The 12257-nt window shown below is 39.7% G+C and overlaps 1 protein-coding gene across 1 annotated transcript in view; it reads left to right on the top strand.

The window, feature by feature from the left end:
- LOC111220529 (voltage-dependent L-type calcium channel subunit alpha-1D-like) overlaps positions 1–6462 on the top strand; it is a 162339-nt gene extending 155877 nt beyond the window's left edge. The window contains exons 45-50 of the mRNA XM_022743612.1: positions 3188–3328; positions 4100–4257; positions 4667–4779; positions 4875–5009; positions 5346–5531; positions 6142–6462. Coding sequence (XP_022599333.1) covers positions 3188–3328; positions 4100–4257; positions 4667–4779; positions 4875–5009; positions 5346–5531; positions 6142–6462 — 1054 coding nt within the window. The remainder of the gene's footprint in view (positions 1–3187; positions 3329–4099; positions 4258–4666; positions 4780–4874; positions 5010–5345; positions 5532–6141) is intronic.
- Positions 6463–12257: the final 5795 nt, after the last annotated feature.

The following is a 12257-nucleotide window of genomic DNA, read 5'->3' as shown; positions in this document are numbered from 1 at the left end:
TTGCTAACACATGACAAGGTTGACTTAATCAGTCATAAATTCAGGTGTTGATCATGCCTTTTTCCAGTTCAATGACCCTTTGATGTTAACTTCTCAGCTGGCTGTTCTTGAGACGCTGGCGGTTAACCTTCAGTCTAGACTCAGTGGGAGATCTCCACAAATTAGTAATCCATAGATGGCAATGCTAAGCCCATGAAGCACATAATTTGTTTTTTAGTTTGCGGTTTGGGATCATGCAAAATTGCTTAGATGCGGTCTGGGCCCAATTTACAACCTTCCAGACTGGTTATATGGTCAAGATACCGCACTGATTGTGATACAAGTTACAGCTTGTCTTTTGAAACCTTGTGACCATTTTCTGCTAGAAAACAGAGCAGAGACACTGTGTCAGTTTGAGAATCCTTTTGTGTGGGGGAACACACTAAAAGGTCATTAACATACTGAACAAGCATATTAGCACATGGTGGCTGCCAATATGACAGGTGTTAAGCAATAGTCATAGGAAATAGTGTAGGACTGGAGAGAAAACAGTGTGACATTAATTCCACATGTATGGCTTACCATTGAAAATGAAAGCAAATCAGAAATTTGAGTCAGGATGAACAGGAATGCTAAAATATGCTTTTGTTAAATTAATTACAGAAAACCAACAGGAATTTAACATACCAGGAGTTGCACCTTTTATACTTCCAAAATCTAACTTGCTACAAGCCCACAATTTAGTAGCACTTTAGATTGGATCACAGAGAAAGTCTGGTGTTAACTGTACATATTGTTGGTATGTGCTAACTGGTTCTTCAGTGTCATTATTTACGTCTACTTGTGTGTTTGTGTCTGTGTACTGCTCAATGCTCTGACTAGCCTGCGCTGTCTCCTATGGTTGTGTCTCCTGGAATCCTGGTGAATGACCAGACAGTCCTTCAAGTGGTCTGTGTGGCCAGGATTCACCTGGATCTTGTTCTTCTTGTTGGTTAGGCTCAGGAGTGGGACAGTCACGAGATATATGCCCATAAGCCTTCACATCTGTAGCACCTCTGTTTGTTTTGATCAGTATTGTGAGATCCTCTCTGAAGCCTGGGCTGTGGTCCCAGTCTCCTCCTTCCTTTATCATACCCTGTAATGTTGTTCTGGTAGGACTGCCATCTTGGTCCAGGGCTCTGTGGCCCACCCTGCTGATAGAACATTAACTGAGCAGTTTGGAGTCCTTTGGTCTGTTTGAAATCCAAATCAACCTTAATCCTTTCCGCTTGCAAGATATCTGTCCAGACAGTTGTTATGGGCTCAGTTTCCCAGCCCACACATGTAGCCATGACACGGTTCTTAAAGTGAAGATGGAGACCATTCACCAAAGCAGTCTTCAACAGGTCACTGTATTCCTCATTGTCTGGGTCGATGCCGGAGTGAGCTGCAAAGACAGTTTCCATATGAGTATGATAGTCAGCAGCCTTCCTTCTGTTTAATGTTGTGGATCTCTGGCAACACACACTGCATCATACAGGATCAAGAGGCAGGTCAAATATTGTCCCACTGGAGCTTGAAACACCTACGACACACTGCTTCCACCTCCTGAAAGGTTGGATTATACATGGACAGTGTCTGTTGCATTGCTATGACCCATTTCTCACCTCCAGTCTTTTGGGGGTCCCATAGTTCTCCTGCAATCTTTAATTTGCCTGTTTCCCATGGCCTGTACACAAGCACTTCTGGATTCCAGTAGGGTGTGTCTGCTCACTGTCTGAGTCTTCCTGGGTTTGTGTAGCTGCAGGGATTTTATCCATTGCATCTGCAAGTGGTGTTGTTGGAGGCAGGGCTGTAGATATGGAGATAGCATACAGAGGAGGTAGAGCCCTTGCCCTACATTTTTGTTTCTCCTTTCTCTCATTTGTACATATTCCTTCTATTTCTTGTTTCAGCATTAATCCTACTATTGATTTCACTTCTCTCAGTTCTGCTTCTCTGTCCCACTTTTGGAAAGCTTGCCATTTTATCATCTTCTTCCCTACTTTCTTTTCTTGCACTTTTTCTTCGAACATTACTCTACACCTTCTTAAATAGTCTGTGATAAGTGTCACTATTACGGGAAATATTCCCTGGGTTATGAGGTGCCAGAACGGAACATCCTCAACCATGCTTTACCCGTTATCTGCCATTATTTTAGGGTCTGTAAGAGGGTCAGGTAAGGACTCTAATTCCCCCGTTTTGTTTCCTGTGTTGTGTCCTGGTTTCCACTGATTTACTGGGACATATGTGCTTCTACTCTCAATGAGCATATCATTAACACAAAACTCAATCACTCTGATCTTTTCAAATAAGTGTATGGTTGGATCTTATCAAGGGTTGCTCACTTCAGCCAGGTGGTTTGTATGACTCATTCGTTCGCAGAAATGCACCCCTGTAGTATGCAGAATGTATACTAGACACTGAATGAGTCCCCACAAAGTTTATTTTGTATGTTGTTTGTGTTTCTATTCAATTACTTTTTATTCGTCTCACTCATACACCCATGGTATTTCAGTTGGACTTAATGATAGGATTTGCAACAGTACATAATTGCGTACACATTTCAAACTTCTTTCAACAATCTCTTGCGTTATTGTATTACAGTGATGTCTGTGAATGTTCTCATTCGTCCAGGTCATTGTTATCTCTCTCTCAAATTAAATCGAAGGCTACTGGACTTGTATTTGTCTGTGGAAGACGTTTTGCCTCTTATCCAAGCGGCTTCATCAGTAAGCCGCTTGGATAAGAGGCGAAACGTCTTCCACAGACAAATACAAGTCCAGTAGCCTTCGATTTAATTTGAGAGTGATATTACAGTGATGTTACTTTAATTTTCTAGTTTCCCTTTTCTTTTCTTTTTCTTTTTTTTGAGCCTTTGACTACTTATAAAATTATGTAGACTCAATACTTTCACTACCAAGAAGGAATTACATGGAAACTGTTCCCAATACTACGAAGGAATTACATGATTATGCAACAGAACTTTCCCTTTGATGTTAACTTCTCAGCTGGCTCTCATGTGACATCCTTACACTGAGACCCATACAGTGAAAATAGATCAATACATTCTTCCTTAATCTTAGCTGTTCATTTCCCACAACATCTAATTCTTACATACTGTATTTATGATTGTCAAATCTGCAATGATCTGTATATGACCCCTTCTATGTTGACATTTTAATTTCAGGTCAGAAAGTGGTGGTGGACTTTACCCCACCATTTGTCAACAGGAGCCGGGGGGCGTGGACAGCGATGATGAGCGAGGCTCAGGAGAGTACTACAGCGGAGAGGAGTTTCATGAAGACGACATCATGCTCACAAAGAACAGGTACATGTCAGGATCTGTCACTATGCAGGTAAGGCTGGACCCAAAATGCAGCCAACACAGGGGAGATGGTGCAAAATGTTTATTAAACAAAGAGCTTACACCACACTGGTGTAGCACAGGGAAACACAGGGGAAGCACAGGGAAAAACAAGAACTTAAACCACCGGCAACATGAACAGACCAAGGACAAACCAGACATGAACAAACTGAGGACAAACCAGACATGAACAGCCCAGGGACCAACCACACATGAACAAGCAACACGAACAGATGAAGACAAACCCAGAGATCAACAGACGAACTGACACAGACAAAGGGGAGCACAAAGACTATATAGACACAAGGGAGGCAAGGGTGATTGAACACAGGTGAAACACATTAGGGTGGGGCAGACAATCACCACACAGAAACAGGACCAAGACAGGAAGTAAAAACATTGAGACACACAAGGAAACCAATTACAAAATAAAACAGGAAGTGACAAAAGTCCAAACAAACTAACAAAAAGTGTCTGCCATGGCAAACCATGACAGTACAGCAGCAGCAGCTGTCAGTCAAACTTGATCTGAGGAAAGATTAAAATCAAAACTGCCAAACAGTGAACACTTTAATACGCCTCTGACCATGTCTTTATCTTATCCTTTTGTCTTTGTATTCATTATCTAAAAGTCACATAGTTAAATCTTTTTTTAACAACACTGCAAAGAATTCCTTTGGCTAGATAACTTTAATAAAAAAGTTCTTGTATAGATGTAAAGTGTTTGTTTCACAGGTTGAGCAACAAGGACCAACTTGATGCAGAAAGAGACTTTGACCTTGAGGTTTCTGGGGGCAACCACCAGCCTGATAGTTACTATGATGATGATCAACAGCTGATCTGCCAAGACAGCAGGCGGTTACCCAGGAGATGGTTGTTACCCTCACCTCAAGGTTAGATGGCACAGTACAACAACTGTATTTATTTTTTTTATTTTTTTTAGCCACCTTAAAGTGATTGAGTTTCTCTGATATTGTCAGAGTTAATGTGAGTCAGTGATGACTTGATATTGTTATTATGTTATTCAGATGAAAATATTTTTTCAGTTGGATGTTTGATGGAGCTCTTTGGAGCTCAGTTACAAAGATTTATTGCACATATCAGTAAACTGGGCTGATGCTAGGTGATTGCACAATTTTGACCAAACAAGCTGTATATATATATGATTGTGAATAGATTGTTAGATTGTGAATAGAATTAGGTTTTCTAATATTTCATCCAATGTGCTCCTCAATAATATAATTGTTCTTTATGTAACCAGAGTTGAAAATTGAAAGTTTGAACATTTTTTGTTTCTCTCAGCCTCCAACAGACCAACATTTAGTTTTGAGTGTCTCCGCAGAAGAAGTAGTCAGGATGATGCTCCTCCCTCTCCATCCTGCACAGCTCTTCCACTACACCTGGTGCAGCAACAGGTTCCTCCTTCTGTTTATGAATACCAACAACAACCCAAAATGTCCACTTTCATTGAGTCTTCTTTATCATCATGTTCTTTGAACTCCAACATCAGGTAATGGCTGTGGCTGGTCTCGATGTTAGCAGAATTCACCATCTGTCTCCAACGAGGTCGCTGTGCTCCTGGGCCACGCCTCCTGCTTCACCCATTAGCCTGGACTGCTCGCCCTGCTACACACCGCTGATACAGGTCTAAGCCCTTTTTCTTTAGTGCTGCCATCAATAGAATTAGATGGGGACTATTTGTGTTGCTTTGAACTGGACCAAACTTCTGTTAAAAAATCTGCTGATTTTTGTCTATTGTAAGACTGGTTTAGTAAGAAATACCAAAGATACAACTGGCTTACTGTTAATTTTCTTTATAATTTTCCCACCAAGGAATTATTTGTAATTTCTTTCTATTGATCAACCTTTTGCTGACCAATATCAATCAATGAATCAACTTCGTTATAATAAATCAATCTAATACCAGTAATAAATTTGTGTCTCTGTTGGTGTGTGTGTGTGTGTGTGTGTATGTACTTAGGTGGACTGGAGCAGTCCTGGCAGTGTTGGCAGCATCCCTAGAGCAGTGAAGAGGAGCTCATGGTACACAGAAGGCCAGGATGGCCCTCCCACCCGCAGCCACTCTCCATCACGTCTGCAGCTACCTGCAGAGAGCTGCACACACTTCTTGCAGAAGAGAGGCAGTGCCAACAGTCTGGTGGAGGCTGTGAGTATACATTAGGAGGTTATGTTTTCACCTGTGTACGTTTGTTTGTTTGTCAGGAGGATTATGGCGTAATGCCCACATTTTGGGGCAGATCTGGATCATTTCTCTGAAGTCTGGTGTGTATTGTTTGACAATGGGCTTGGCTGCACTCTCTGAGTGCCCTTGTAGTTAATAACTGTTTTGATTGATTGTTTAACTGAATACATGTCAAATGTCAAATACTGAGCACTCTCCTGTTGCCAAAATCCGCATTTTATTTGAACATTTCTTAGTTTTGAACTGCCTTGAAAAAAACCCAAAGTATAAATTGAGTTCATATTCATTCCAGTCACTCATGCTCACCTACAGAGTAGCCACGAGCACAGTACTCAGTTACCTGAATTCCCTCATTCAGGTTTTCACTATGATTTCCAAATTAACAACAGCTAGTCCTGTGTGCACACACTGACTCAACACCCACATCTACATGCACACACGGTTTAAAAAGTAACAATTGTTCCTGATGCTGACAGATTCTGACAGGTGATGCCTTATGTAAGCTTACTGATAAAATCATTCTTGTCATTTCACCAGTTTTCAGCTGTGATGATTTTTTTCTTGTGGTTCTCAGGTATTGATCTCTGAGGGTCTGGGGAAATACGCCAGAGACCCCAAGTTTGTGTCAGCGACCAAACATGAGATTGCGGATGCCTGTGAGATGACCATTGACGAGATGGAGAGTGCTGCTAGTAATCTTCTGAATGGGTGTACGGGTAATGGCAACAATGGGGGGGCAGGGAACGTCACCTCAGACCCACATGCCGCCACACATTTTAGAGACTGCAGTATCCGTGACTGCAGTATCCGTGACTACAGCGATGAGGAGCCGTACATGGCTATGAAATGCGAGGAGGACTTAACAGATGAGATGATATGCATCACGTCACTATAGCAGCGGCTCACAGCGGATTATTTAGGTTTTTTTCAATTGAATTTCTACTTCTGCTCCACATTTAGGGGACATCTCTGTTGAAGTGCGTCCTGCGTCCGACAGAAAAAAACATAAAACATGAACAGATAAGAGAACAAAGTGCCTTGTTTTCTCTTTCTGTGAAGTGGAAAATGGAAATGCCAGAGGGATGAGAGAAATGGTCATATTCATGGAAAAGCTAAGATGAATTCAGCAAATATTGAAACCAGTGGGCAACCAAACTACCTGCCAGGATTCATCACACTCCTTTTAAGTTGTTTTCCATTTTTTCAATTATTAACAGTGAATTGATGGAGCAGAATAATCTGGCAGCCTCACAAAGCCAGCCCAAAGCTTGTCAAGTTAATTTTCCCAACAACATCCACTGAATCCAGCAGCTAAAAGCCTGACAGTATGGGGAGTTGTGTGCAGTCTATAAGTGCTTGGTTCTGTGTGCTTGGTTATGCGTACATATGTATTTTTGTTTTGTCTCTGGTCTCCAAAACACAGGATCTGACAAAGAGTAGCAGTTTAAATTTCATAGTTTTAGTGTGAGGCCATTTGCATCCATACAGTACTGTTTGAACAATGTTGGGATTGTTGGCCTGTCATTGTTCTGCTGGACTGTCCTAAAGCTATGTGACTTTGCATAAACAAGGCCATGAGTCCCACATTGTTGTGTGCCACTGTTCTAAACACTTACAGACTACACTGTGTGAAATGTTTCATGCAAACAGACTTTACCAAAAAAAAAAACAAAAACAAAAAACATTTTTCCAGAACATTCTGTCCTCCAGTTTGAACATCAGAAACAAACACCAGTGACAGGCCAGTGAGTGAGCCTTGACATCTTAAAAAATAAGATAAAATATGTGAGCTGGCTTTGCAAAGCTGCATTTCTCCTGTCCAATGATTCCAAGATTCCCTGTATTCAACTGAGTTTCATCTCATGTATACACTATGGGCTTGATTTACTAAAGCTTTGCGTGCGTAAAAACGTGCGCAAAAGCGACAGCACGCGCAAACACATGCTGATGCTGATCTACCAACCGGGCGCACCGAGGATCGCGTCTGTCAGTCAGGCAAAATAACAGGCGCTATCCATTTTGCGCTTCTGCCTTCATGAATATGCAATATAGGCGTGCCTGCCAGAACGCGCAAAATATTGGAAGGAGTAGATGCAAATAGAATCATTTTGCGCACACAATGAGATTTACCAAACCTCAAACTAATTGCGCTGATTATTTTTGCGTCTATATTTAGCACGTTTGAGAGTCAAGTCTTAGGCTACCTGGCACAGCCGTGCGCACAGATGGCTGCGGTCATTGTTGCAAGGAGGCGGCGTAGGCACGACAGGCAACGGAGAGAACGCATCTTTTCTGTTCGTGTCACTCTTTTTGGAATGGCAGAAGAAAAAATAATCGAGACATATCGGTTATCCGGCGATGCAAAACAAAAAAAGTCATTCTTTCAGAGTTCAGAAAATCCTTAAATAATAAATGTTGCATCATAATGTCAAGTGATTCTTGTTTGTGCTATTTTGACAAAACCAAAAACTCACATTTTTATGTACTAAAGCCCACTTTCTTTTAGACATTTAGGAAACATTTAGTTCGGCCTAGTTCCTATCATTTATTCCTGAAACTTAAAACAAATGAAAACGCACACACTTCTGCGCCCCTGCTGGAACGCACAAACAAAAAAAACCCTTTTGGCAATTACGCTTTTCCATTGCACAGCTAAAGAAGGTTCATGACGCACGTTCATGTCTTATGTGGTGTACCTGAATGAATTAAAAATATTCCCAGTATCCCAGTAATCTGCTCATCACAGAACGTCAGCTGCACCTGCTGTTCAGTGGAAGACAGAGGGTCCTCCTCCGCCGGTCCCCCACCTGTTTTATTTGCCGATTTGTTATTCTGTGCGATTTTTTCCTTTGTTCTTCTACGAATGTCTTGCCACCTTTTCTTCATTTCATCCGGTGTTCTTTTGGTTTTCCCCACAGCATTAACCTTGTCACAGATTGCCTCTCATATTGCGTTCCTCCTAATAACGGTTAAATTCCTTTGCTATAACTCAGAAATGTGCTTGTTTGCCTCTTGTACCAGCACCTCCAATTCCGGTCCAATTGGATCTGCTCATTTGCATTCGCCACGGTGAACACCCTTAACTCGCGCAAAATCCTCATTTAAATAGGGCCGGCTCGATCACTTTTGCGCCTGTAGTCAACTGCGCTGTTCTAATCTAAGTAAATCACTCGCAAGGCCCAAACAGGCAGCGCGCGCAATCTATCCGTGTGCGCACGCAATTTAGCGCTCTTTATTTGGGATCTTAGTAAATCAGGCCCTATGTGTGATCTTAACCTTTTATTGGTCATAATAACAGACACAATTTTGATCTGCTGCTCATTTATCCCATTACATTTTGGCCTTTATAACTCAGATAAGACAAAAAACCAAACACAAAAACAAACAAACAGAAAATCCTCAGTTTATCACATAGTTTATTTCAACTCATCTCAGCAAGAGTGGCAAGCAGGCTGATCCAAAGCCATTCCATCCAGTGAATCTGGGAGCTGCTCTTGGTTACCAGTTCAGGGTTTCAGGGTTTAAATGTTGCTCGTTTCCAGTTTTGACTTGAAAAGGAAATCACATATCAGTGAGAAAGACTTTCTCCTCAGGCATATCCTTCTGTTTCATGTGTATGCTGAAATGACACACACAGAAACATGTTGTAAGTCTTTCCCCCCTTTATACCAACAAAACACCTACTTAACCAAAAACTTACACACTTATTAATTTTACTGCTTTAACCATTATGAAAACAAAGAAAAATTAAGTTATTACAATATCACAGACTTATTTCTATAGTGATCGCTAACCCAAAGCCCCTTGAAAACTGTGAGTAAAGACTGTTAAGGCTCACTCAGAATATGCAAGGATTCCTTACTCACACTTTTTCACACATTGTTGAAAAAGTGCCAGCCCTATGACACATACAGTATAACACTGTGTCATGTGAGACTTACCAGTATGGTATGTTTCACTGCTGCAAGAAACTTTGATTAATAATATGTTTTTACAAGGCAACAAAGATTATCCAGAGATTCCTTCATCATAGCTGAAGCATACGCATTCCAAGCCATATTTGGCTCAACACTTTTTGGTGTTCACTTGAATCCATTGTCACATTCAATGTGCTTGTTCTCTCTGGCACCTGAGTGCTTGTTTCATGATGAGTCAGATGAAGTAAACAGATCAAAACACACCAGAGAAATATATATATATATATATATATATATTTTTTTTTTCCTGACAATATATAAATTAAGTATATTGTTGCTGAGTGTATATAAAGTTTTCTTGGAGTGAAATGATTGATGTTAACTGCTGGTGTTTATTTGTAGGATTTCTTTTTGTTCCAGCACCAGTTTGAGTGCACAAGATGTCCAAAGCAGCTGCTTGTCTGAAAGGAGAACTACGCAACATGCTCATAGGTAAAAAAACTGATGAGAGGCAACATTTCTCACCTGCTGTTCTGCACATCAGCTCCACCACTTTCCAGTGTTTGTCTGCCACTGCCACATGTAAAAATGTCCTCAGGTCAGCCTTTAAAAACCAACACTGGGTCATGGCAGGGTGATCATGCTTTTCTTTTTTTTCTCAGTCTAAATACTGTTGTCAGGGCAAACAAAGGGCTCCTTCAAATATAAAACCAAATCAAGTGATCAGTGAGTGCATTTACATGCACAATATTCCAATGATTTTCCAAATCATTTTTAATAAATAATAATTTTTCATTTTAAAATGGTTTTTCTGAGGTGTGCACCAGTTCTTGTCATGTCTGAACATGATTGATGCAGATAATGAGACGAAAGTTTGCTGTTCGGTGTTGTGATAATACAGTTTATATACATATTAATCTCACCTGAAACAGGACATGAGCTGGTATTTGGAAAACTCTTTGCATGTACTGTAAGTGCACTCCTCTCTTCTCTCCAGATGATTTATGTATACAGGATTTAGTGGCCAATACTGCTGATAAATATGACTTCTGCATTTTCTAACTGCATGTAAATTGTGTTTAATTAAGACCTTTAACAAATATTATTGCTATTACCTCGGTACCTATCCAGGTGTGTTGGTTAATGTGTCAGGGAAACTGTGTGGCAATGGCTGAATTTCCACAAAGTGAAAGTAAACTTGTTTCTAAAGTAGTAATAATGTAAAACGCTTTCATATTCATAGTTTTCTCCTGTGATTGATCTGATTGGCCACATGGGTGTTCCACAACTCCACATTATGGTTGGTTAATGATTATTTAAGAAGCAGACTGAGATGTTAAAAACCTCTAAGACAGGAAAGTCATCTCAGTGCTCAACTGATGTGATTTCTGGAATGCGCAGTGCTGAAATCTTAACAACCAGCAAAAAAAAGAAAAAGAATCAAGAATCACACAATTCGCATACAGAAATCACACATTTTCCAATTTAAATTCTCATCATTTTGTGTAAATACAGCCAGCAGATTCTGTTTTACTGTCTTGGATTCTAATGACTTTTTAAATGAAAAACTTTAAAAGATGTTTTAGAGTAATTATGAGCACTTTACTGCTCAAGAGTTGGCCATGTTTTCCTCAGCTCCTGGAGCAGTTTCTGATCTCTGACTGACATTTACAAAGTGATCATGGGGAGGACAGTGATGGGCGACACAGATAGTAATCACTTGATCAATACCAAATGTTTTATTAAATTGAGTGTTTCAGTGTCATCATTAATTGGTTTTACAAACAAAATAAAATTAATGACAAAGATACAGTTCAGATTTACTTCATGAGTTAATAAAACCTCTTGACTTGTCAGGAACAACTCTCCAGATGTGTCCAAATTTTCATTAAAAGAAGTGAAATGACAAAATTTGGCAACCCAAAGCTTTGTTGTGAACGAGACAGCTTTATTTTTTGTACTGTTGCACTGCTTTACAGATGCTTAGGAAATGACAACAATGTATAAAATCTGTACAGTGTTTGTAAAAAGTAAGTGAATTTAAACATTTTTGCTTTCTATCCATTTGTTGTATGAAAATTAAAAAAAAACATAGCACTTTGTAGCATAAGTACTTGTACCTTAGATTTTGTTCTAATGAACACAAAAACCCTGTTTTGTACATATGAATTCTCGCCTGAAATGAACCTGCTGAGGATCTTTGTTAGGACTATTGTCCAGCTGTATGAATTTTCACAATCATTTCCCCTTTATGATCCATGTGTTACTCCTTCATTAGGACACAAGTGATATAAACATTCAAGAAATATTGTACAAGGCTGCATATAATGTAAACAATAACTGTCACAGCAATGAAGCTGAGCTAAGAAACTTCATAGCGTAGTGCAAAGCTTAATAAGACACTATTAGATTTCATTTTAGCATTTGGCTGTTTCCAATAGAGCTGATAACAAAAAAAATGAATTTAATTTCAAGAAAGATTTTCAGTGTCTCAAAATTTAAAATCTGCTCAACACTAATGTTATCAGGACTGGTTGAACCAAATGGTAATCGGTCACATACTGTATTCACAGAGATTATCATACTTAACAAGGTCATTTGATCTCATCAGTTACACATAATCATTTTCAAAACCTTATTTGTAAACATAGAAAAACGTGATGTCTACAAAGATCTTTTTAGTTTTTAGACAATATTAAAATATAGTGTTTTCAACACAATTACCCAGATTTGATAGTCTGAGATATAATTTCTATTTATTGCAACAGCCGCC

Source organism: Seriola dumerili, unplaced genomic scaffold, assembly GCF_002260705.1.
Source record: "Seriola dumerili isolate Sdu_G_001 unplaced genomic scaffold, Sdu_1.0 BDQW01000070.1, whole genome shotgun sequence".
Lineage (NCBI taxonomy): Eukaryota > Metazoa > Chordata > Actinopteri > Carangiformes > Carangidae > Seriola > Seriola dumerili.
Note: the sequence above shows the minus strand (reverse complement) of the source record. Positions and strands in the feature narration are given on the sequence as shown.